The sequence below is a fragment of the Bos indicus x Bos taurus genome, chromosome 5 (genome assembly GCF_003369695.1).
Source record: "Bos indicus x Bos taurus breed Angus x Brahman F1 hybrid chromosome 5, Bos_hybrid_MaternalHap_v2.0, whole genome shotgun sequence".
NCBI lineage: Eukaryota > Metazoa > Chordata > Mammalia > Artiodactyla > Bovidae > Bos > Bos indicus x Bos taurus.
The window spans coordinates 29,668,794-29,696,631 of record NC_040080.1 but is presented as its reverse complement, the minus strand read 5'-3'; the positions used below and the strand labels follow the sequence as shown (position 1 = coordinate 29,696,631).

Below are 27,838 nucleotides of genomic sequence, written 5' to 3'. Positions count from 1 at the left end.
TGAAAAGGTATTAGACTATAAAAAGAACAGAAAAAAGTTGTAATCATATAGGAAGCCCCCATCAACTATTTTAAAGACTTCAACTATATTTACCCACTTTTATACTTTATTCAAATATCTAACACTTTTGCTAACCAACCATATGATATTTTTAAAAGAATTCAAAGAGCAAACAATAAAAGATGTATTAAATAACTGTGGCAAATTCTATCCTTTTATGAGTACTTGCATATTTAAAATATTTTATTAAGGTGTGGGAGGAGAAGTTTCACAAAGATTTGCTGATATGATTATCAATGCTTTCAACGAGAATAAAACAGATCTTAAAATACGCATTGAGAGTCAACTACTGTCCATCTTAATTTTCCTTCGTCTGAAGTTCAGAGGTAATGTGTGTCCACTTTAGGGAAGATTTTATATTTGAAAAAGTTTATTAGAAAAATAAACAACTTTAAATTTTACAATATTTTCCACTTCCAAGAGTCTTTCAGATAGAGAAGATGAACCTTATGATTTAAACATGATCCAATTTACAAAATCTCATTTAGTCCTATTGAGTAAAACAAAATACAATAACAAATGGGGAAATGTTAGTAACTATTAATAACTCCAATGTAAAAGTTAAAAAAAAAAACAAAACACCATTTGTTGCATGTATCTTAGTCTGGCAGTATTTATACTCTTATGTATATTAAAAAGCTTCACCAAAATTTAATGTGCTGCTTTATTACCAAGATAATACTATCATATTAAAATATAATTTGTGCAATCTAGGTTTATTTTATAGAAAAATTTATCAACTATAACCAGGGATTGACAAATTTTTCCTTAAAAGGTCAGATAGCAAACATTTTGTGCTTGCAGGTAATAAAGTGTCACTACTTAACTCTGTCATACAGGAAGAAAGCAGCCACAAGTAAATGAATGGGTATGTCTGTGAGCTGCCGTTTTGCCTGCTGCTGAAAAGACAATGCATATTTTATATATATATATATAGGGGTGAGAAGAGATGCAGAAGGGTGGGGAATACAGGGATAGGGATAATATAGATGGATAGCTATTACTAAATAAACAGTATAAAGTAAAAATTTCCACACTTATTTCCCAATCACAATTGCATGTGTGTATATTTGTATACATACAAGTTATAAAACTATTTCATTTTAATTCCATATTCTTTTTTGGTGTGTGTAAATAGTATCAGAACAAAGTCAGATAAGCAGCAGAGTATCATGAGTGACTGAGTACTCAGAGGGTAATCAATAACCATGAAATTTGGTTTTGACCATCTTAGTATTTCTACACAATGGGAAAACTAATTTATCTGCTGTGCCCCTGAAGAAAACATTAGATGTATAATTCAGATGTCGTTTTAAAACTTAATTGAATTGTTACAATTCTGAAACTAAATGTGATTTGCTTTGTTTTATTAGAAAAAATACTCAGGCAAGGTCTACAATCATCGGTCAATTAAGAATGACTTACAAGAACATGAGGCAATAAAATAAAAATACAGGTACAAACTATATATCTGAAACACTATTTGGCAATTTTATAACAAATCAAAATTTAAAAAGAACAAAGGAGACTGCAGATTACTTCATAGATACAGAATAAAGCAACTGATGAAGTGCTTAAGCAAAAGAAAACAAAAAATAGTTAAGAAAACACACTGCTTTTCTTCTTTTCAAAAATAAAATCACATTTGCTACAGATCGTATGAATAATACCCTTATTAAACAACCATTCCAGAATGTCTTACAGAAGCAGTGCTTTTATTTGCACTTCATTTAACTTTATATGACTTACTTCATGTATATAGCTCTTTAACCCCACTGTTAACGAATAAAGCCTCCCGTAATTTTTATCATTTTTTTAAATTTTTTTAAAGTAAATGAGAAATGATTTATGTATCATGGAACCTTTCCCATTTTGGAACCAAAAGGCTTATTAATTCTATATTTTTGTCTATTCTTTCTTTAAAAAATTTTAGTGTAAAAACTGCTGGTTTTTTTATATCACTGTAGTAAAGTGAAAACTCCTCAATCAGGAGTAGTTTCTGCAGTTTGACTGCATATAACCACATACTTTACAATATGTCCTTCCAACAGTAAGGAAATAATTGATTTCACGGTCACTGTCAGAAATGAGTGCCATAATTCTATTATGGGTAATAGGTCCTCCCTCAAAGACTTTCTGGAAGGATGTTCAATGTGTTTTGCTCTTATAGATATTAACAGTAGTACATTGTCCCTTAAGTCTGCAAAAGACATTTATTGTTAAAGAAGGTGCTTTATTAACAATTCCTCTGGCAGCACTAGTGAATTACAATATCCTTCAATATTATTTCTACCCATAATATATACATTTAACTTTTCATGCCTCTAGAAAAACATCTACAGTACATTTCATAATATAAAAATATATTACAAATCTGAATTATTTACAAGCAATGTTCTATTAACTCTATGCAACATTTGTTTGATACAATACTAACAAGTTACACATATTTCCATTTTTGTAAGTTAAAAAAAAAATCCATATGGCTTCTTGCTTACCAAGCAAGAAAGTGATTTTATTTTCCTTTTCAAAACCAACTTTGGTGCATAAAGGATTCAGTTTGAAGATACTTGTAAAAAAAATACGATTTTTCTTATGTTAAGAAAAAAACAGCTCACAAACCAAATGCTTTCCTCAAAAAAAAAAAAAAAAAAAAAAATAGAGGCTTATTATATAGGTTAAAATGAAAATATGAGGATTATTCAAATAATTTGAAATAGAGGTTTTTCAAAAACCGTTAACAGATTAGTTATATAGGTAAATCTTAACATACTGTACTCCATGAGAAAAAACCCTACTCCTGAAAGGGGAGCCACCAGACATTCTGCAACACTCTTTAACAGAAATTCTCAGCCCTAATTCGATAGACGAATTTTTAGTTGATTGCAAATGTCGTTCACTGTTTGCTTAAATACAAATTGAACACTTTTCTTATCAGAGTTCTGCAAAAGAACACAAATGGCAACCAATCACATCTATTTATCATAATTGAAAGGTAAATTATCTCTCGATAATTTTCATTGTCTAAATAGTTCCTAATAAGACTTCAAATCAATAGACACTGTCAAGACAAATATCCTTACAGTGCTTTTGGTATTTGTAAGGGCACATGTTGTAATTGGTTTTCTTTCCAATATCAACTACTGTAATCACTAAAGGGTTTAAAAAAAAAAAAGCAGCTTAAAGCAGCAAGCATGCAAAGCCTTTAAGAAGCTGTTCCACTAAGTTGCCAGAAGAGTGTTTGCTCAGTCTCCCACAGTACCACTCCATGAAAATGTGGATATACAGTAATATATTAATATATTCCACAGAAGAGCCTACTTCATTCACAGAATGTTTACACTAAGCATAAATATTCTAAATACTGGATTTAAGGGAAAAAAAGGAAGGGGGTTGATTCTAATGTGCAACTTTTACTAAAACCCATTGTCAGTGACTAAGACTGCAGGTGTCCCCGCTTGTTTGCTTTTTATGTATTTATTTATTTTTTACCTCTTCAACCTCTTCTGCGGCATTGTTCTAGAAAAAGAGAAAAAGGGATAATCTTTTATTCAACTGAATGAAAAACACATATGAAGTGCTTCAAAAATACAAATATGTATAAGAAATAGAAAATGTGACAATCACCATGAAAATTTATTTCCTAAGCATTCACATGGTGGATATAGTTTAGTTACATAATTTATATATATATATATATAATTTAGTTACATAATATACAGCTTTTTAACAAATCCTTTTCATGTAACCTATTAATGTGTTTCTAAAAAAGAATCTCAAGTTTAAATTTATATGAAATTTAAATTAGTGTTTAGTGTTTAAATTTCATATAAGTATGTCCTTTTTACTGCTACTTTTGAAGTTAATATATTTTTGGAATGTTTGTCATGCTTTCATTTTGAGATGTTCATAAGCTGCAAACTTTTTCTCCTAAAACAAATTAGAATAATTGCTTTCTTCCCCTCGTAATTTCACATGCTTTCCCACTCAAAGTCCAAGCATTACTAAGCTGCTACAGCATGGCAAATGTAGGGAGTTCTGTAACTCCGCACCACTTTAGGGTAGATTTGATTCTAATTTCCAGAATCGTAGAAGCATGAAAGTTTATAGACTCAAGATTAAATGTTAAGATGGTGGAAGATGGTTTACAACTAAAGAAAATTAACTCCACATAAGTACCAAATACATCTTAAGAATGTGTATTTTCATTACCCCAGAAATTAGTAACAATTGCAGAATTATACCCTGAGAACAGGCGATGCAAGTCCTATGCACGTCTGGACATCAGTTCTGAGCTTGAACGACTTTTTTGTCACTTTCACCAAAATATCTAAATTGCTTCCTATATAGCATAAGAACAGCAAAAATAAGCTGATTCTGTGAAAAAGGAAGACTCTCATAGAGAGTGGGAAGTAGAATGCAGGGCAGAAACACAAGTTAGTCTCAACCTTTTATTTAAAATTCATGCCCCTTTATCAATTCACTGCTTAAGGCATGTTTAGGACCATTCTTGGTTCTCCCAAAATACCACTATTTTAGGATGCTAGTTTTAATCACTCCCTTCAAAGAATAAGCAGAAATAAGCCCTAAATTAGGAGCCAGTAAATAATAAATATCCAATTATTTTTCTTTAAAAAGAGAAAGGTAAATCATTTAAGGTTATTTCACTGTTCTCTCTGCTAGCTAGTTTCTTGATTAACCTAGTTCATTCCACAAGTTTTGGAAAAAACACAAGTTTTCATCAGACTTAGCACCTTCACCAAAAGATGCTTTCAAAGTCTGGAAGCATCTCAATGTCTCCTTGCAGCAAGGCCCATTATGTGAGAATCTCTCTCTCAAAAGATGTCTCACATTCCAAGAAGTTGAGTCGTGGAATGAACAAATCCTTCAAATCAAAGTCTCTGTTTCAAATTTTGGCACAAGACATAGTGTACTTTAGGACAGCTGAAATTCACATCTGGGATTATCAATCATTTTGTCACTTTATTCTTATCCAACCTACTACTATATAAAGTATATACTAAAATAGAATTCCTTTTTAAAATACAGGAAGTTCACTCATTAAGAGTGCCTTTTAACCATTTTCAACCACTTTTTTAATCACTGTAGTATATGTCATTTGCACAGATGCAGAATGGAGTTCAGTCACACCCTAGCTGTGTCACTTTGGGCAAGCTATGTACCTCTTGCCTCAGATTTCTAACGTGTAAAACAGACATAGGAACACCTACTTCACAGGCCTGCTGTGAGGAGGAAGTGTTATGTAAAGCACCCGCACAGTGACTCAGCAAATAGACAGAAATGGTGGTCTCTTCTCCTTCCCCCACTAAACATACTCCATATGCACCACACACAAAAACAAAGGTAAGATCAAAAACCTTAGAAATGTGAACACTCTAAGCTACCTCTTAAAAACAAGCACAGTAATATCTGAACTGCTCTTCTGAAAAGTCTGGGAAGAGCTTAAGTTTAAGAACTTCAACCATTAATGGTATTCAGTGAACATGTGATATTATGACCAGGTCTACATGTTTGATATTATTAAAAAAGAATTACATACTTAAACAAAAGGCACTTATTTTCAAAACACTCTATATCACAGTCTAAGCTACTCAAGATAAATCTGGAATTAACCGGGCATATAAACTTGACCAAAATATTGCCCTTCTAGAGTTTACAATGTATGTATCACTGTGATGTAATTTCCACACACAAAGCTCCAGAAAGCAAGATGTGCTTGATACTGAAACTCAGTACTTATTAAGTCCTGACCTTATATCCAAAATTTAAGATTTATGATTACAATTCAAAGTGAAACATCAAAACAAGAATTAAATTACCTGTATATGTTTGGGTCCAAAAGCAAGGCAGTATCTTTGGGTAGCTTTGATAAATGAACTACTTTAGTTTTTAATTGATGTCGTTCACTTTCATTCACCCACACATCAGGCAGACTGTGAATTTAAAAAACAAGTCATATATAAAATAACATTAAGTTTAAATTTATCCTTCACATACCTTCACATTACTCACATTACCCAGCTTTTTCTGACTTGTCTGACTGGGTCACCTAGGTTAACAAGCTTATCAGACACCAAGGAAACTCAGTCATCTAAGTACTGGGATGTAAAGACCCAGCCAGAAAATGGTATGGTGAAATTTTAGACATAAATCTGGAAATGAATTTTGATGGCAAAGTCATCCTACAACTTGGAAACACATATTAACACACTGCCTATCTCTTAGCTTGCTAAGTGCAATTAGATCATGATGTGATAAAAAGCTGAAATCTAGTTTCTTTATAAAGAAATAAGAAGTAAAAACCCCACCAGATTTTCACTTTGAAAAAAATGAACTTCGGATTAAAAGCATTCTGATATTTGGATTGATCGATTTCTAAATATTAAGACTACAGACATCCGAATATAATTTTTTTTTAAGGAACAGTTATAACCTTACTATAAAAAGAGCTCTTACAAATCAGTATGAAAAAAGTGAACTCTCATTAGGGGAAAAAGAATAGGGGAGACAAAGGGCATAAACCATTAATTCACCAAAGATGTAGTTGCCTTATAATCAAAGAAATGCAAAATGTAAAAACTCCAAGAGCCAGTGTTGATAGTAAGTCAGAAGTAAGCTCTCTAATGTCAGAGATGATATTAGAAGCTAACACAAACTTTCAGGAAGGCAACGCCTATCTCCATAACATTTTCCATAGCTTGTAAATAAAAACAAAGTTTAATGTTTTTTAAACAGTGGAGAAAAATGGGTAGCTTTAAATGTTCAGTAAAAAGTTCATTAAATAAATGTTACATGAACATTTCAAAATATTTTAGAGTGGCATTTTTTAAAAACCTGGAAGGGAGGGGGTAAAAGCAAGTGGAAAGGATGTCCTACACTCACAGACATTTGATAATCACAGGATTTTTAAAAAGTTAAATAGATTGCTTTACTTCAATATGCTAATGTGCACTGTAAACTCCTATCTATTTTTTAAATTTATTTTTAGTTGGAGGATAACTGCTTTACAATGTTGTACCAGTTTCTGCCATACAATGTGAATCAGCATGTACATGTGTCCCCTCCCTCTTGAACCTCCCTCACCCCTCACCCCATCCCAAATCTATTTTTAAAGCTCTTAATTCATATCATGTTCATTAACATCTCTTTGGACTGGAGTTTGGGAAATGATGTTGTAGAAAAATATATAATAACAAGAATAAGTATGGACCATATCTTATTAATTTTTAATGAGATTCCATTCATTTCAATTTATTATATTATTGGTGCTTTTCTATGATATACCTTCATTTACCTTTTGCAACAACTAAAAAAATTTTTAAGAATAAAAGGATTATTGAACATTAAATATCCAAATTAAGGAGCACATGGGTCAGAACCACTCTAATAAAAGGGTACTAAAACTCAAAGAAAAATGTTAACACTCCTAGAAAACTCACCAATTGCTTTTTTCAATAAAATATCATTAATAATGTCCTGAAAAATGTTTAGAAATTGTTAAAAATAATTGTCTCAAAGGCATAACTAAGGTTGCTTATGCCCTATCCTACTTGAAGGTTATTAAAAGTTCTAAAAATAATCACATTCTAAAAATGATTAAAAATTGCTATGACAACTTACATTAAAAAAACTACTATTTTAAAAGTTAATTTTAAAGTTTATACCTTGAGCCAGGTACTCTTAAGAGCCTTTACAGATTATCTTTTCCATGCTGACAACCTCAAAATGTTCTGTGATTTCATTCCTGTTAAGTCTTCTATATTTGAACCCAATAGCTTAAGTAATTTTTGAGTAAAAGACTTTAATAAGAACAAGACATCAGTCTATTAGTTATATATGTGGTATTCCAAATACTCACATGTCTTCAGGCATCCAATGAAGCAAAAGTTTTATCTTTCCAGAATCCTCTTTTCTCTTAGCTATTACCTAGCAATGATATAAAATAAATTACAAAAACTATAAAACATCATTCTTATGTGCTTTAAAAAAGCTTTCAGTCCTAATCAAGAACTGAAGTGTTCATGTCTGGGACCAGATGTTACCACCACCACATCTTGTCCTGCCCTAGTTCACAGCAATTTCACCCTTGATCATCTATTTTCACAAAAGAAAAAGAAGAGAAAAAGTGAAGTAGCTTTACACAGCCAAAGACAAAAACCATATTATCTCTTAAAATGCTGTTTATTTTACTAAGTTTTTAGCTGAGCCAGAATACCAACCAAGAATCCACATTGGCTAAAATGGGTATTTTGGGGGCGGGGGTGGGGGTGGTGGTGAAATGTGTTTGAGGAACAGATGAATAGTGAAGGAAAAAATAACACTGGGAAAGGACAAGTCTCCTTTTTATGATTAAGGTATGTGTCATTTGTGTGGAGGCTTTTTGTTTGTGGGTTGATTTGTGTTATTTTAAATGAAACATTAACCAATCAGTGTTTAGGTTTGATTTTAAGGAATTTGGTTTGATTTTAAGGTGTGATTTGATAAAGGAATCTAAGTTAAGGTGTGAATCAACTAGAACTGTAAGGACCTATGTAAGTGTAAAAAAACCCCAAAATGCTTGTCTTCCATTACCAGATTCTAAAAACTGAAGTAACGATTCTTAAAAATCGATCAAAATGGCATTTTATAACTCTGAGAACTTCCATATTAATGAAATTAGAACACTAGTGTTTTAATAATCTACATGTCAATATTTTTACCAAGTTTTTAAGTTTCAAATAGCCTCACAAAGTAATGCTACGTGTCATCCTCAAAATATATTAGAAGTAAAAGCAGTACTTCAAACAAATACAAAACACTTTCTAGCCTCATTATTTAAAACTCTATAGTTAAGTACTCTAATTCTAGACTCGGTAATGGGATTAATTAAAAAGCCCAAAGACAGATCTGAAGACACTAAAACAAACTATCTCTACAGGCAAAGAAATAAGATATAAAAATAATACAATGCAACCAAGTATAGCAAGTCAACTGATTGCTAACTGGGATTCTGCTGACCTCTTCTGGAGAAGGCTCAAAGAAAATGTTTCAATTAAGGAAGACAAAGTAGGCAAACTGAACAGCACAGTACACCACGTAAATATTCTTATGTAAAATGCTTCACTATCAATATGGCTATCAAATTAACTATAAAAGCTAATTTGATACTAGAAAACTTCTATTTACAGTTAGTACTGAACACTGACTACTAACAGAAATGATTCTGTATAATACAAACCGCCTTCATCAACCTTTCTCAGTCACAGTCATGGAAGTTTCAAGGATTTCCTCACCTAGCCCCTTTCCTTTCTATTGTGTCCAAGGAAGACCATTACCCATCATGGATGTTTCTTCCTTCCAATTCCCCCAGGAAAAAGCATTCTTCAGATTATATTACACCTTTGTTACTTCTCCTCAGTCAAGGTACCTCTGCCACCACAATGTCGCTTGGGGTGCAACATCACTCTTATTTCTAGGTTTTTAAAAATTTATTGATAACAGCTATCAATCATGTTCTTAAACCCTCGCAGATGTTTTCTACAAATGGAAACCTTTTCATTTTCATAGACTATGTTAACAGAGTAAATTTTAAGTTTTCTTCCAGACTCCTAATATCACATTTTTAGTTCCTCCATTTTTTTTATCATTTTACTTCTCCTGTGTCAATTAAGGATTTCATCTCAAGGATCAGCTCTAGTGAAATCATGTGAAAACCGATGCTACACTTTTTAAAACAGAACCTTAACTATCATCGTCGCCTCTATTCCCTAACAGGTAGAGGTCCCTGTTAAATATTAGACCATTATTTCATCAGATTTATTACCCTTTTAAATCATTAAATGTTGATAGGTCCAAACCTCAGTCCTTCAATTTCTTCTCTTTTCTATTTAATATGTCCTAGGTGATCTTATCCAGTCTGGTATCTTTAAACACCCTAATACACGAATAACTTCCATTCTTATCTGTAGTCACATCTCTCCTCTAAGCTCAGACTCATATCCACCTGCCTACATGACAAAAGCATTAGATTCTTCACAAAATGTGTTGAAATTACGGCTCTTGATATTCCCCTCTCCTTCAACCTGGGCTTCCCTCGTGGCTCAGTGGTAAAGAATCCAGCAGCCAAGCAGAAGACACAGGTTTGATCCCTGGGGCAGGAGGATCCCCTCGAGAAGGGAATGGCAACCCACTTGAGTATTCTTGCCTGTAAAATCCCATGGCCACAGGAGCCTGGCGGGCTACAGTGGATAGGGTTGCAAAAGAGTCAGACATGATTTAGCAACTAAATAACGACTCCCTCAACCTGCTCATCTCACAGACTGTTAACTGCAACCACTCTGGTCTTTTCTCACTTGAGATACTGAAAAGACTGACCCCTTCTCTCCCCCACACTGACCTACAATATGTTCTCAATACAGAAACTGAAGTGAGCACATTAAAACCTGCATGAGAGGCAAGAGACTGGTACGTTCTCTAAGGCAGAGGGCAGAGACAGAGATGAACACACAAAGCTACACCAGTAAAGTTTAACTGTGGTGATGGTGGTGGTGGTTTCATTGCTAAGTAAAACTGTCCAAATTCAGAGACTTGTATACTTTTTTTTTTTTTCCCCTGGCCACACAGCTTGCAGGATCTTAGTTCCCAGATCAGGAACTAAACTCAGGCTCCAGCAGTGAAAGCACAAAGTCCTAACCACAGGACCATAAGAAATTCCCTTGTATACTTAAAATGGGTGAGGTGAGTTTATATTTACTACACCTCAACAGAACTTTTATTTAAAAGATCACATCAGAGCATGGCTACTCAAACTTCTCCAACGGCTTCCCAACACATACAGAATAAAAAGCCAAGTGTCAGTGCAACCAGATTCTCCCATTACTTCTCTGACACTTCTACTCTCTCTGCCTCAGTCATTTCCTCCAGCTACACCAGCCTTCTCAGTGGTTTCAAACGTACCTGGCATATTCCAATTTAGGATTCTACACCTGCCTCTGGCCACAATGCCCCTCCCCTAGTAACTGAATGGTCATATCCTCACTTTCAAGCTTTTAATTCATTTACCCTGTTTATCATGTATCCCCTATTAAAGTGTAAGCATATCCGGTTTCTTGTTTTTCATCCATTTTGTTCACTTCTGTATCATTAGTACCTGGCACGTGTAGCTGCTTAATATTTAAGTAAATGAACAAATTAGCCCTAATGCCACACTCCTTTTGAGTCTGGGACCACGTCTTACTAACCTTTAAAAGAAATTATAATAAACTTAGAAGGTGGAAAGGGGGAACAAATTAGAAGTATGGGATTAACAGATACAAGCTACTATACATAAAATAGATTAGGAACTAGAATTTATTGTATAGTATGGTAAATAATCTGCCTGCAATGCAGGAAACCGGGGTTCGATCCCTGGGTCAGAAAGATCCCCTGGAAAAGGGAATGGCACCCCACTCCAGCATTCTTGCCTGGAGAATTCCATGGACAGAGAAGCCTGGTAGGCTACAGCCCATGGGATCACCAAAGAGTAAGGACATGACTGAGCAACTAACACTTTCACAGGTAATTATATTCAATATCTTATAATCTATAAAGGAATATAACCAGGAAAATAACATATATATATAACTGAATCACCTTGCTATATACCTGAAACACAATATTGTAAATCAACTGTATTTCTAGAAGAGAAAAAGATCACATGGATAAAATTTAAGTAACTTATTTTCTATCTCACATGCTTTTTATTCAGCAAAACCCTTAAAAGTCTACTTTTAAGTCTACTTTATCAAATCATCATGAAATATTTTTTATGATCAGTCAATCCTCAGGCTTTTTTTTTTTTTTTAATTTTTTTTGATGTGAACTTTTCAAAGTCTTTATTTAATTGATTACAATATTGTTTCTACTTTATCTTTTTTGGCTCTCTGGCCCTAAGCCATGTGAGATCTTAGCTTCCCAACCAGAGGTCAAACCCACACCCCACTGCATTGGAAGGCCAAGTCTTAATTCACAGGACAGTCAGCAAAGTCCCAATCCTCAGTTTATTTCAACTTGTAAAATGATTAATATTTTCTATCTCCTATATGTTAATACATAAATGTAAACTTGGATAATAAATGTTAATTTCAACTTAAAAAAAAAAATTATAGACCTACCAAATCATAAACCTATGTTATCAAATTCCAAAGGAGGACTTTAACCATCACTGCTGAGCAAGCTCCTAATATTGCTGAATCCCAACAAAATTTCCAGCACAGCCATTTTAACTTTGTCTTCAAAGCCTCTAATGTTCCTTCTGACCCTTTCTTATTTAATAAATGTATTTCCAACATTCTTTAAAAGCACATACGTATGGCAAACCTTTCCTTAAACCCAACTCACACCTATTATGTACTCCAAGCTCAGAAAAGATTTCCTTTCCTTGTGTCTAATCTTCTACCTTCTTGTCTTTAACTTTGGGAATCAAAATCAGGGACTGTGAACTGAAGCAGTCATAGAAGAAAAAGCGAAAGTACAAGAAAACCTCATTAGTAGAGGAGTTGGGAAAAATAAAAGATTCAAACCAGTAGAAATATCCATACTGCTCTTTTATATTTAAATTCTCATGCATTTTTATTAGAATATATAAAACATAAATTCTATTTCAACTGCCAAAATTAAAGAAACTCTAGGGATTCAAATCACTGAGTCTGGTCTAAAGTTTATCTCTACTAACTCACCTACATCAAAATACAGCAATATAAAGATGACTGGATAATAAAATGGCAAGGTGAATGAGAAGAAAATAACTCTCTATTAACTTCTAGTTAACCAAAAACAAACTAGTTATTTTTTTTTAATTTGATATTTTGCTTTTTCCAACAGTTATCCAACAAATATACACACAATTCTACATGCTTCAGATACATCCACAGGAAAAAAAAGAAAGATAAAAATTCCTTCTTTCATGAAGCTTTCATTTGATAACCATTATCTTATTTTCTGTTTAACACTAGCTTTAGATGTGCATTTTAGGGGAAACAGACAGCATACAGAAACATAGACAGGGATGTACCTTAAAGGAAGTCTAATGCTCTAACGTTACATATAAGGAAACCAGAGGTCAGAAAACACACCTCGTTTACTTAAAGTCAGAGACGGATCTTCAAATGCTTAGTAACCCAAATACCATCCCAATTTCCTAAATAGCTTAAATTAAAGGCTAAAAAACTTCATGTGATCTTTTAAACATAGAACTGTGGGAAATATTTGAAAAATAAAATAAAATCAGATACTTACAGTACTATGAAAAACAACACTGTGTCCCTTTCCTAAACTTTCTATATGAGCTGAGAGGTTAAAGCATATGGCTCGATGTCTTATCGCATCCAGTGTTTGTGCATCGAAGAAATCATGCGGCCGTGCTAAAAGTCAATACAAAAGCAGTAAAGAATATTTAGGAAAATGTCTCAGAACAGCCATAATTAGTGATCCATTTTTCACAAAAATACATACTAAGTAGAAAAGACTGAAACAATTAACTATCTATCTATCTAGTGTTTAAATATCCAGATTTTCTTTGCTTTCAAAACAGAACCAAGCTGACAAGGTTAAGGGTGTAAGAAGCAGAACTCTAAGAAGGAAGTGTGGTTTAATTCTGCTCCTTGGTATGTGAGATTTTAACCTTCAACCTCATGACTGTACACGTTAGCTATTCTCTTTTTCATCCAGTTTTGCATTTTACTCCAGGACCCCTCCTGAGCACCAGTCCTGCGTTTTCAACAATATGACAAACGTCTTCATCTGTGCACTACAACAAGATCTCATTCACCTTGGCCAAACATATGATATACACATTTCATGAACAGTTTACATTAATATGTAATAAAAATTTCCTTCAGATTTGACAAAGTAGTAATATTAAAATTTAAAAATTTTGACATTTTCCTGATTATGAGTAACTCTTCTAATGATAATCTAAGAAAATTATAAATACATTTAAATGCCAATGAGTCCTCCAAAATTCTTTCAAACATCCAATCCCATCAGTTATCACCTATGTGACTTTGCACAAACTGTCTGATCTTTCTTAGTCTGTTTCCTAATCTGAGAAATGGAAATGCAACAGCTATAGATGATGAGTAAAATAAACGCACAGGAAAAATGCCTTAAGCCATAATGCAATTATACTGATACGCTTAAGTCATTTTTTTAAAAAATGGACAAACCTAGAGTAAGCAATCTTTCAGTATAATCACAACAAAGTTATACACTAAAGATTTGATAGGATCATTTTTTAAATTTCTATTTTCAACCCATTAATAACTATAAATTGTATTGTTTCTATTCCTAATAACACTGTTCAAAGTAAGGAAAGTGCATTTATTATTTTACAATTGTGGAGCTTTCTAATACATGTAAAATATCTCAATATCATCTGTAATTAAAAATTAAATTTTACTGACAATAAAAGAAACAGCCTAATTTCCTGGTACAGCATATTCTAAATTACATATATGCTAATTTACCACACTATTCTGACTTAACACACGGGTAGACTAAAATTGTCTCTACTACTCACGTACACCTACACATCTACCAGTTGGTATACTCAGTAAAGCAGTCTGAATAGCTCTTTTCTCATTGGATTTTTGCTCAAAAGGAAATAAACAGAACAACAGCTAGTAATAAACTAACAGAACCCACAAGATTAACAAAGCAATGACAATGGGAAATCAGTTTTTAAAAACTCACATTTATTTATGAGAGGAAAAAAGTCATGATTTTACCTAATGCTAAGAAACAAATCCCCTTCCTACTTCATCTGCTACTACTGGGTGAAAAAATGCGTACTTTCTCCATACTCTCCAAATATGCTTTTTTTGAGAAGAATAAGCTTATTAATAATGACTCACCCCTCTAAATCACTCAAATCTATCACTCTTCAACTCAAGATTAAATAAACACAGAGGTCATCACTTGAATTAAATTCAGAATAATAAAAAGAGCGCTCAAATTTCAGATTCTATGCATCAGACCTTAACCTTTTTACGTCCACTACTAAAGGATCAAGAATACTAAACTAGAACAATAGTCTCCAAAGCAGGTGTGTGTGTCATGATCCACTATCATGAGGAAGAAAATAATACAACTTCTTTCTTTTTCCCATTTCTATGTTTTTCAGTATTCCTTCTTGTCAGTGTACACTAGCAGTGTTATCTCTATACACTGTAAGTACACCAAGTTAAGACTGAATGGCCAACCATTTTTCTTAGTAAATTATATAATCAAAAACTTTTTGTTTGAAGACCACAAAAATAAAGACTATTTCCCTGTGGTTCAAAAGTACACAATCACCTAATTATGTTCTGTCCTAAATATGGAGGCTACATCTAATAATCTTGTAATTAAGCACATGAACACTATACATATGCATCACAATAGACTGTTAAGCACTGAGACACAGACTACACTGAGTTTCCCTATTCACACACACCACTTTGGAACAGACAGGTTACTTTATTTTTACCTGATTTTTAAATCTTTAACAAGTTCAAATTTTCTAAAATATTGTTACAAACAGGAACTTTGTCATAATTTAAATTATTCAGAATTACTGCTGCTGCTAAGTCGCTTCAGTCGTGTCCAACTCTGTGCAACCCCATAGAGGGCAGCCCACTAAGCTGCTCTGTCCCTGGGATTCTCCAGGCAAGAACACTGGAGTGGGCTGCCATTTCCTTCTCCAATGCATGAAAGTGAAAAGGGAAAGTGAAGTCAGTCGTGCCCAACTCTTAGCGACCCCATGGACTGCAGCCCACCAGGCTCCTCCGTCCATGGGATTTTCCAGGCAAGAGCACTGGGGTGGGTGCCATGGCCTTCTCCATTCAGAATTACAATAGTCCTCAAGTCCACATATACTGCTCCCTTAGCTACTAAAGATAAAACATACATCTGAATTCTCACAGGGACAGCCCAAGATCCTATCTGTTCATTACTATGAACAAAAACAGATAAGCAGAGTTGAAGAATGGTAGAAATTGAATTTGCATGAGAGTCTAAGATAAAAACTAAACCATCTGACACACACTGCCTTTCAGTGTGTATTGAATACTTACGTAATGAGCGTCGTCTTTTGTTCTTTAATTTCCTCCTTTTGTTCATTCCAGCTTTAGAAGGAGATTCTTCTTTGGCCTTTGGCTGGCTAGAGACTTTTGAGGAGTTCTGCTGACTGAAGTGTGTGGGTACATGGCGAGCTAGCCCTCCCTGAGAAGCAAAGCTGGCATTGCAGCCACCGACGACACACTGAATAAAAAAATAATAATAATAGTCAGGGAAGCAGTACATGATGCAAGCAAAATAGAAACAAGTAGATATTTTGTATTTTCAGAAGTAAATCAGTAACACTACTGAAGTAATTCCAGAAAGGATCTATGATCCATGGACAGAGAAACCTGGTGGGCTATAGTCCATGGGGCAAACATGACTTAGCAACTAAATCTCACCACCACCAGTCTTCTGTACTTGCAAAACTGAGAAAACAAGGTCTACTTAACTGCCCAAGTCTCCTGGCAACTGCTATTCCAACAATGGATGCAGAGTGTTTGCAAATCACTAAAATTACAATTTTAGTAAGATTTCTAGTTAGATCTTAAAAAATAATATTTTCAGGTCTTCTAAGAAATGAATGTTACTAACTAAAACATTTTCTAGAAGTGATCCTCAAACAGTGAAATCCACACTGGACTGCTGGGGGGTTTCCATCAGTGATTTACTCAAGTTGTTTCGTTTCTGACTTGACAACCAAACAAGAAGCAGGCAAATTTGCCATGTAGGTCACTAAATGTATCCAACACATTATTCCCAGATGGTTCAACTTACGTTTCTCTAGATTAACACCACAAAAGACTCCCCATGTTTCCACAATACTGCCCTCTAGTGTGTGTATTCTTTCAGTTGAGATACCGCTACCATTTCAAACTTCTAAAAGCACAATACAGCGAGAGAGAAAGAGAGAGAGAATGTGTGTGTGCATGTGCGCGCACGCAGAAGCGACTGAGTCTTTGCAACCCCATGGACTGTAGCCCTCCAGGCTTCTCGCAGGCTTCTCGGTCAATGGGATTTTCCAGGCAAGAAAACTGGAGTAGGTTGCCATTTCCTCCTCCAGGGGATCTTTCAGACTAACAGCCCTCTATTAGTAAAAATCATAACTTTATTCACAAAATCTCTTTAAATCTGACCACGTGAAAAGAGTTCACCCTCGTGTGAGGAACATCCTCACATTTTCAGATCACAATTAGAGAATTTATCCCAGCCCATCTTTTCCATGCATTTTCAAGGCAAGAATATACTTTTATGAATATATACATTACCAGAAGCGTCCTACAAATCATAGCTATCTCTAAATATACTGGCTTACAGATTCTGATAAAAATCAGTGCTGGCTGAAACACTTCACAGCAAAATCCTTGCATAGTACCATTAGGAATTATTCTACTCATTTCACTATATATAGAGACATGTTAAGCACTCCAATGGTACTCAGTATTGCTAACAAAAACCTTTGACCATTCTGAAGTGCACACTAGGTTAAGAGAAGGCAATGGCAACCCATCCAATACTCTCGCCTGGAAAATCCCATGGACGGAGGAGCCTGGTGGGCTGCAGTCCATGGGGTCGCTAAGAGTCGGACACGACTGAGTGACTGCAACTTCACTTTCATTCATTGGAGAAGGAAATGGCAACCCACTCCAGTGTTCTTGCCTTGAGAATCCCAGGGATGGGGGAGCCTGGTGGGCTGCCGTCTACGGGGTCACACAGAGTCGGACACGACTGAAGTGACTTAGCAGCAGCAGCAGGTTGAGAGAAGAATGACTCAAGATTTTAGTTCAAATACTTATCTATTCCATATTCGGTACTATTAACGTTAGATGCTAGAAGTGTGAGGATGGATAAGAGATATACTTTTTGCAGTGAAAGTGCTTATATGTGATCTGCAAGACATATATATATATAAAGCGACAACTTCAAAGGACTGTCATCAAGGGTAAGGCACAAAGAGTTATGGAACCTTGAAAAGAAACAATCAGACATATTCAGGGCTTCACAATTCATTTAATTCTTACAACTCTTATCAGTAGTGTGGTCCTCGGATTGCCTACATCACAGAAGGCTCAGCTATAGATTCTGACCTTGAGAAAGAAGCTGGGCATCTGACGGTTGCTGAATTCTTAGAACCTAAAATCTTAACTACACGTATTTTGAGCACCAAAAAAGAATAATGCTTTTTAAAGTTTCCATCTTCTGCAGATTACCACACTGCCAGAAAACACCACCATCTACTACAGGACCCACTAGTCAGATGCTGCTACTTACCACTATAAATACATGCTACTAGAAGAAACTGAATTTTTATTTTTATTTGATTTTATTAATTTTTTGAGGTGAATTTCATATAACATACCATTTTAAAGTATATAATTCAGTGGTATTTAGTGTATCTACAACCTACAAACAAATACAAGGTTTATAAGGACAGCTCCACATCCTTGTCCAGACTCGTCATTTTTCGTTTATTTTATTAAAACCATCCTAGTGAGTATGAAGTGGAATCTCACTGTGGTTTTCACTTGCATTTCCTTAATAATCATTTTAATTTAAAACCTGATAATTCCTTCTAAATACCGAAAAAAAATTTTAAATATGGTTGGAAAACATGAGTGTGTGAATCTACTTCTGCAACTGCAAATTTTATGATATCTAAATATAGATGAAGATAGGGAGGGAGGGGCAAATTAGGAAGAGACTGGGATTAACATACACACACTACTATGCATAAAACAGATTAACAACAAAGACCTACTGTTTATATTCAATGTCTTGTGATAACCTATAATGGAAAAGAATCTGAAAAAGAATATACGTATGTATATATAACTGAATCTGTTTGTATACCTATACCTAACGTAACAGTGCAAATTAACAATACTTCAATTAAAAAATGGCTAAAAAATAAAATAAATGAGACAGATGCAAGTGTTCAGAGACTGAATTAAGAGTGCTGAAGGAGAATCACCCTGAAGAGTTAGCTGCGCACTGTTCAATACATGCCAGTCATTAGACACATAGAGCTACTGAGTCCTTAAAATGCGGCTAGTTCAAGTTTTTTTAAAAGTGTTAAGTATAAACTCCACACCAAATTTGGAAGATTTAGTACCAGAAAATGCAAAAGATCTTATTAACTATGCATATTGACAAGATGCTGAAATGATCAAATAGGTTAAGTCTAAGATGTTATTTAAATTCTTTTCATTTCCACTTGTTTCAAGTATTTTAACACAGCACTGAAAATTTTTAAATATTAAACAACACATTCAGTTCACAAGTCATTTCTGTTGAAGTGTACAGTACTGCCATAGACTAAGACATGCACTACTTATTTTTCTTGCTTTTCCATTTTAAAAGACATCACCCCTATTTCCTAACACCTATTCTAAAAACATACTTTATTATTTATTTGGCTGTGTTGAGTCTTAGTTGCGGCATACGGTATCCAGTTCCCTGACCAGGGAGAGAACCCAGGCCCCCTGCCTTAGGAGCTCAGAGTCTCAGCAACTGGCCCAACAGTGAAGTCCCAAAACAACATACTTTGGGTCAATTACTTATTTTGTGCCCCATGTGACAGATACTTCAAGGAATGCAATAAATAAAACAGTTTTCCCCTTAGATTCTTGCTTAAGTACTGGTTATTCAAACAAATTTATGGACAAATTCCACATTCCAAATTTTAGAATTGCTACCTGACTACAGTTAAGGCAGCAATGACAATAACTGTTCAGACCCAAGTCCCCAGGGTTTAAATTTCTAGGGATTTTGTCATACAAATCCACCCAGGATTATCCTTAATTACAAGGATTCGAATAAGATAACAGATTCATTTTGTCCTGGGTTCCTTCAAAACTGCAAAACATAAGCTCTGGTAGTACCTAGAACTAAGAGAGTAAATATCTCAAGTTTATTTTAATCATTAATGATTCAATGCTCAGGAAATAAAATCAATAATGAGAATTCTAATGGAAAATTACTTTATCTTTGGTTTTGATTATTCATCAATCAAGAATCAAAAAATAAACAAAGAATCAAAAACAAATCCTAAAAAACATAAAGTAAACGAGAATTTAGAATGACAGAAAAGAGCACTTTTAATGAAAACAAATACAATAGAATCACACACCTTTCACTAAAACACAAATTCATTTACCCTAACAGAAAAATTTTAAATGTCACTAATCAATATTCCACTAATTTAGTGTTTATCACAGAGAACAAGGTGAAAGACAAACCTGCTGCCTCAAATGGTCTTAGTGCATTCACTCCTCTTAACACAAGCATTTCACGGTGTTGAGTGATTTTACTGTTCAAACAGTCAATGTTTCATCCAAACATACAGCAATGACCACTGAACATAAGCTACCACACACGGTGCTGATTAAAAAAAAAAAAAAAGCAAACCCATTTGAACAATCAGGGGAAAAACTGGTGGTTGGATAAGTGTTTCAAATGTTCTATCTTCCGAATCCACGGAAACATTTGTTAGCTGCTACTGTGGGCCAAGTAGCTGTTATAAAGTTTGAAACATGGAATGACAGTTTTTTCAAACAGATTTGTTCGACTGAAGCAGCACCAAGACTGTCATATAGTCATATTCCCATAAGTGCTATAGAAACCTACAAGAGGCTACTGAAACACAGAGCAGAAAACGGAAGACACAGGAGTATTTATTAGCAAGTAATCTAAAAGAAAACAAAAATTCCAGGTACAAATGTTGGTTTCTTAGTTTTGACAAATGCACCACAGTACGTGAGATGATAATATCAGGGAAACCAATGGGGTGAAGGTATGTGAGTACTCTTTGTACTATCTTTGCACATTTTCTGTAACTTTAAAAATTTTCTGAAACAAAGTTTTTAACATTCGCTAGCAGAAAGCACAGCCTATACAAAAACCACAAGGAGAGAAAAAGGAGATCCATTTGAGATGTACAAGTAGTTCAGTATTTGGCTGGAACACAAATCCTATGAAGATATATAGTAAAGGAATGAATGAGAAGAGAGAAGCAGATAAGTATCAGATATGATATTATACATCATGCTAAGAAATATGGATGTTTTCATTTACAGAGACGGAGGAGTTACCAAGGATTTCAAATAGCAATAACTAAGTGATTCTTAGACGATGAACTGGTAGATGAATAACAAAAGAGCAGAATGAGAAGTAGTAAAGGTACTCAGAATACACCAAGAGGCAAGCAAATTGACAGGATTTGGGAATGCATGTGGGGGCTGTATACGAGAAGTTGAGAAGAATCAGGAATAATGCAGGACTCTTAAAGTCAGGGTAACTGGATTGAAGATACTACTATTCACTGAGTCTAAAATAGAACCATGGTTGAAATGGAAAACCAAGCTTCTGTACATATTAAGTTTGAAATGCTCCATAAGACATCCAAGCTGAATATTCTACTCTGGAATCCAAGAGGGAAAATTAGGGCTAGATGTAAACATCTGGGAGTAAGCAGAATATACAGAGTATTTAAAACCAAAGAACTTGATAAGATAAAAACACTTAGGGTGAGAGTTTTTGATAGCAGTCTCCAACATTCAGAAGTGAGGCAGAACAGCAAAGCAGACTCCAGAAGGAACAGCCACTGAGTTTCGGTGGGGATGAACAGGCAAGTGTGGTATCAAGGAGGCCCAGAGAGGAAAGAGTAATAAGTTAATAAAAACCAAGACCCCATACGCAACATGCACAGAGTAAACAGAGCATACATCTTTCTTCCCTGTGCTTTTCCCCCTCCTTTCAAAGAGCTTTGAGTTGGTATCCTCATTTACTAGAGAAATGTTTAACTAACCACGTTCACCCAGTGTTGTAACAAGTGGTACTTCTCTTAAGGGTCCCCTCGTAAGAGAAAAACTGTGTAAACAGAAGTTCTTGGATTTCCCTGGTGGTACAGTGGATAACAATCTGCCTGCCAATACAGGGGACATGGATTCAATCCCTGGTCCAAGAACATTCCATATACTGTAAAGCAACTAAGCCTATGAACCATAACTACTGAGCCTGCTCGCCTGGAGCCTGTGCTCTGCCTGCAACAAGAGAAGTCACCATAATGAGAAACCCACGCAATGCAACTAGAGTGGCCCCCGCTCGCCCCAACTAGAGAAAGCCCACATGCAGCACATAGATCCATAGCAGCCACATGAAGAATTCTTAAGCATGGGTGCACATCCAAATCACCAGGAAGATTTTTTAAAATAAAGGAGCGACCCGCAGCACATCAAAAAGATTCTAATTTAATTGGGCATGGGTGCAACTCAGGCACCAGAATTTGAATACCCAGTGGCACCGCTCGTATAGTCAAGAAAGAATGACCTCAAGACTGTTCTTAGATTTCCAGATAACCAGATCCCTACCATTCCCCACCAGTGACCAATTAGCTTCATGGGTGGGTGGGTGGATAGGTGTGTGTGTGTTAAGGAATCATGTTTTGTTTTTCAGTATCATCATGTTCATTACACTTATTTTCCTTATTTATACTCAAATTGTATCATCTTTGGTCAGTGGAAACCTAAATCTGGCTGCCAAGGCTAGGGAAAATGAGTGCTTCAAACACAGAGACACAAAAAGGCAAAGGAGAATTAAAGACAGAACAGGGTGCTTAAGTCTTGAATTATTACAGAGAATGTTGAAAAGGAAAATATTCTCACCCCCACAAAATATACATACATATATAATTTAATATATATATAAAATATCTGTGAGGTGATGGATGTGTTAATTAACTACATGGATAGAATCCTTTCACAATTGTAATGCATATCCAATCATCACAATGTGCACTTTAAATATCTTAGAATTTCATTTGTCAATTATATCTCAATAAAACTAGAGAGAAAAAGCAAAAAAATTTTTAAATTATCAGTATCAACTGCCATTATCAAACACGTTACAAAGGAACTGAAGAAGGAACTTTTTCATCACCCGTCACCGTGAATGATCTAATACTGGCATCACTGTGTCTTGTATGCACAAGACACGCACAGTTAACGAGGGTATTTAATAGTTTAATTCTGGTCTGATGAAATTTCTTTTTTCTTTATCACAATTTAGGCTACGTTCTTGACTCCAAAATATTTAAAAGGACTGGCTATTTCGTATATCAGGTCTGAAAGAAAGTCTTAAGTTTTTCAAGCAATACTCTATCACAATGAGAAGTCATTCAGATATGTCACTATTATGAAAGAACACAATCATATTGTGCTGTGGGAGACTAGCTGCTGAGGAAAAGTTATAATAAATACTATAATAAATACACTGGCAGACATTTTAACCTCTGAGCCACCAGGGAAGCCCAATAAATACATTAGCCCATGACAACAAAGTGACTACAAGTACTGTGTTCAAAGTACACAGAAATACTAGAGTAGAAGAGAAATGTGTAGGAAGAAAAAGGAAACTATGGAGACTATCTGAAAAGTACAACTATGTAATTTCTTCCACACTATACAAATTTGTCCAGACAAGTAACTGTCACACTGGCAAAATGGAAATCAAAATGATCACCAAACATGCTGTGTATGACTAATTTTTATTTTCTTCAGTTAAATAAAATATTAATAAGCATGGTGAGCTGAGGTTAATTAGCCATGATAAAGCTTAATACCAAATGACCAAGGAGAATGAAAATCACCATTAAAAATAAAGACCAGAGAATAGCACAAAGAATTTCAAAATCCTAGTCCTATTAACACATGTAATGTTTTTCAAACTTTAATAATAAAAGGTTTCACTACATTTAACGAAATGGCAGCAGCAACTCCCCTCACACAAACTCTAAAGGCACATACAAAGCAGGGGTATATATACAAGACAAAGTGAATGTGGCGGGGAAGGGGGCTGCTTATTAAGGAATAATCTTTGCATTTTCATTATATAAGACAAACATTATTAAAAGAAAAAACCTGTATCTGCATTTCAGGAGTATGATTTTATAAAACTAAAATCTGATAATGAGCTACCAAGATTATTTTCATATGACATTAACTTTTTTATTATCAAGCGCAAAACAAGTAAGTATAGGAAATATAAAATTCAGTTTAAACCTAAATGACACATACGTGACTTTCATTGATTTCCCATATCAACTCAATTACGTCTTTCTGGACTTTTCGTTTCCAACCTTTGCCATTACCAAAACTCCAACAGACTTTCATCATCTGAATCTTTAATCTTCAGACAGTTGCCCCAGAAGCCACATGAGCAAAAACTGATAAAATTCAATATATAAAAATCTGTATTAGATTAGGATCAAAATGATAGCCATGTATTATAAGCTTAAGAATAACATAATACATGAGTCCATTCTGTAGCTACATGATAGAACAATGGGTAGAAAGCTCTGAAAATAAGAGTATCAACTAATAAATTCAGATGGGAATAAAGTTAGAAAAATACTCATTTTGTAACCACCCTCATAGTAATAAATGATTCAGGCAAGACACATCAATGGATACTAAAACTAGTTCTAATGGGGAACAATGTTATTTATATAGATTCAAAGTGTCCTCCACAAACTGATTATTAATTGTAAAGGTACAAACGAAAAGTTTGTGGTAAGAGAACCTGGAAATTCCACCTTAACCGAGTGATGCTAGGTAACCTCACCCATGATGGAACAAACTCTCAAGAATTCCCTGAAGTGGTAATAGTGAGAATTTTTATTTTCTCCAAAGACATAAACTGAATTTGATCACATCAAATAACTCCCAAATAGGAAATATACTACAAAATAAAACATTTATACTTCTCAAAAATATTACTGCCATAAAACATAGAGAAAAGCTGAGGAAAGTAAGTTTTAAAGAGTCATGACAACTAAATATAATGCATGATGCTCAACTGAATTCTAAACAAAGAGAAAAAAATGACTATGAGGGACATTATTGGGACAGTTAGTGAAATCTGAATAGCTAATAGCATCAATGTTAAATTTCTGGACTTTGGTAACTGTACTAAGGTTATGTAAATGAGTATTCCTAGGAAATACACAATTTAGGGCTACTGCTTCTCTTAAATGGCTCCTCAAAAACAGTGTAGTATGTGAAATGTGTTTGCAAGAAGCAAGGGAGGAAAGAAGAGAGAGATGGGAGGGAGGAAGACAGATGGAGAGATGGATAGAGAGAAAGCAAATGTGGCAAAAGAGTACCGGTGAATCTGGCTGAAGGGTATATGGGAGTTCTTTACACATACATGTGAGAGAGAGAAATATATGGGAGTTTTCCCATCTTTTTTGCAAGCTGAAATTATAAGTTTAAAAAATTTGCACTTTAGAAAAAGGTCAAAATGGGGAAAATATTTAACTCCTATCACAGGAGGGAAATATTTTTCCTACTCTATAAAAAAGAATAATGAGTAAGCTCAATAAATTTTCCATCCTAAAAATACAAAAATAATTAACATAGGGGGAAAAACAATGTGAATATACAGAAAAGTATTTATACTGTATTTACATTATATGTACCTGCATGGTATCTAAGTAGAAAGGTATTACCATACACTGGCAGACGGGCAAAATAAAAGGGAATAAATAATAAGCCTCAAGAAGGCTGTTGGGAAACAGGCACTACTATATTCTAACACTGCTGGAGAGAATATAAATTGGTACGTTTTTCTGCAGAGGGAATTTAACTGTATCTTTCAAAAGCAAGCTTAGACATGTACTATTTGACTTAGCAAAAGAGCTTCTAGGAATTTATATTAGTTCACAAAAGTAGTATACAAAAATGAGCTCATAGGTTATATTGTGAAAAACTGGACCAAAAAAGCCCATTAAGGAATGATTAAATATAGGGAAACTATTACACAGAAATATTGCATAACCGGAAATGATGTCCAATACAAAACTAAAAAGGGAGGCTAGGGAATTCCCTGGGGACAGTCCAGTGGTTAGAGAACACCATGGTTCCACTGCCTAGGTTATGGGCTCAACCTCTGGTGAAGGAACTAAGATTCCCCCAAGCATTGTAATCAATGTGCAAATTGATTACATTTATTTCTTTACTTTGTACATATATGCTAAGAAGTCAAATACAACAGATGTTAGATTATATTTATACTATTTAAACTTTTCAAAATCAAATTCCTTAAAATGAAGCAAGCATGACTTTTTTAACACACTTATTTCCATCTGACAGAGTGCAGGAGAAGAGCAAGAGACAACTAGCAATTAAGAAAAAGCTTTGTTGGCTGTGTATGGCCAGTCTGTTGTAGCCAGCAACGCTACACTAGCCCTTTCTTTTCCTATCTTCCATCCCTTCTCTCCCTTCAGGCTTCATTCTAAAGAATTAACCAGAATTGAAAGAGACACGTGTACCCCAATGTTCATCGTAGCACTGTTTACAATAGCTAGGACATGGAAGCAACCTACATGTCTGTCGGGAAATGAATGGATAAGAAAGCTATAGTACACATACACAATGGAATATTATGCAGCTATTAAAAAGAATGTATTTGAATTAGTTCTAATGAGGTGGATGAAACTGGAGCCTATTATACAGAGTGAAGTAAGTCAGAAAGAAAAATACCAATACAGTATAATAACACACATATATGGAATTTAGAAAGATGGTAACGACGACCCTATGTGCAAGACAGCAAAAGAGCCACAGATGTAAAGAACAGACTTTTGGACTCTGTGGGAGAAGGCAAGGGTGGGATAATGTGAAAGAATAGCACTGAAACATGTATATTACCATATGTGAAACAGATCACCAGTCCAGGTTTGATGCATGAGATAGGGCACTCAGGGCTGGTGCTCTGGGACAACCCTGAGGGATACAATGGGGAGGGAGGTGGGAGGGGGTTCAGGATGGGGGACACATGTACACCCCTGGCTGAATTTATGTGATGGTATGGCAAAACCCACAATATTGTAAAGTAATCAGCCTCTAATTAAATAAATTAATTTACAAAAAAAATTAACAATTTAAAATGTTTTCAGTAAACACAGTATACATTTCTAAAAATCCTTCATCAAGATGATTCTATCAATTATCCCACACACAAACCACCAAATCAGAGCAGCCAACATCAAGGCTGCTTAAGATAGGAATAAAATTGAATTCCTTGGCAAATGCTTGAAGCATATGGTAAATATAAAAGACAAAATAAATAATGTAACTCCTTGTAATAACTGGATTCCAGACTAAAAGATAGTAAAAAAAGTATGGAAAGACAACATTTTGCAACCAACTGCTTTTATACTTAGTTTCTAGACAGTCCAAGCTTACTAGTCAGAATTTTTTTAACGATTTCAAATTGCCACCATAAAGTATCACTGAATATATAAAATTGCATGTTATTCTTTAAATAGTTCACTTACTCTTCTATGCCTGTCTTTTTTTCAGAATCATGTATTTCTTTAAGTAGCAGTGATACTCGCAGAAACCTATGAATACACTAAGAACAACTTAATTATATACTTGTTAAGTATTGAGATGAGCAAATTATAAACTTCGACAGCATACTAAAAAGCAGAGACACTACTTTGCCAACAAAGGTCCATCTAGTCAAAGTCATGTATGGATGTGAGAGTTGGACTATAAAGAAAGCTAGTGCCAAAGAACTGATGCTTTTGAACTGTGGTGTTGGAGAGACTCTTGAGAGCCCCTTGGACTGCAAGGAGTCGGACAGGACTGAGCGACTGAACTGAACTGATATATATATACACACACCTCTTGAAATGATC

General features: G+C 34.6%; 1 protein-coding gene across 2 annotated transcripts in view; it reads right to left on the bottom strand.

Moving 5' to 3' along the window:
* Window positions 1-210: 210 nt before the first annotated feature.
* The window catches only part of AEBP2 (AE binding protein 2), a 63,092-nt gene continuing 35,464 nt past the window's right edge, over window positions 211-27,838 (bottom strand). The window contains exons 4-9 of one of the 2 annotated variants that reach the window (XM_027541470.1): window positions 16,152-16,338; window positions 13,336-13,460; window positions 7,940-8,007; window positions 5,901-6,014; window positions 3,553-3,579; window positions 211-3,002 (exon numbers count right to left, since the gene is read on the bottom strand). In XM_027541470.1, the coding sequence (XP_027397271.1) occupies window positions 2,957-3,002; window positions 3,553-3,579; window positions 5,901-6,014; window positions 7,940-8,007; window positions 13,336-13,460; window positions 16,152-16,338 (567 nt within the window). In that variant the 3' untranslated portion in view covers window positions 211-2,956. The remainder of the gene's footprint in view (window positions 3,003-3,552; window positions 3,580-5,900; window positions 6,015-7,939; window positions 8,008-13,335; window positions 13,461-16,151; window positions 16,339-27,838) is intronic. The other variant, XM_027541469.1, reaches the window with a different exon arrangement.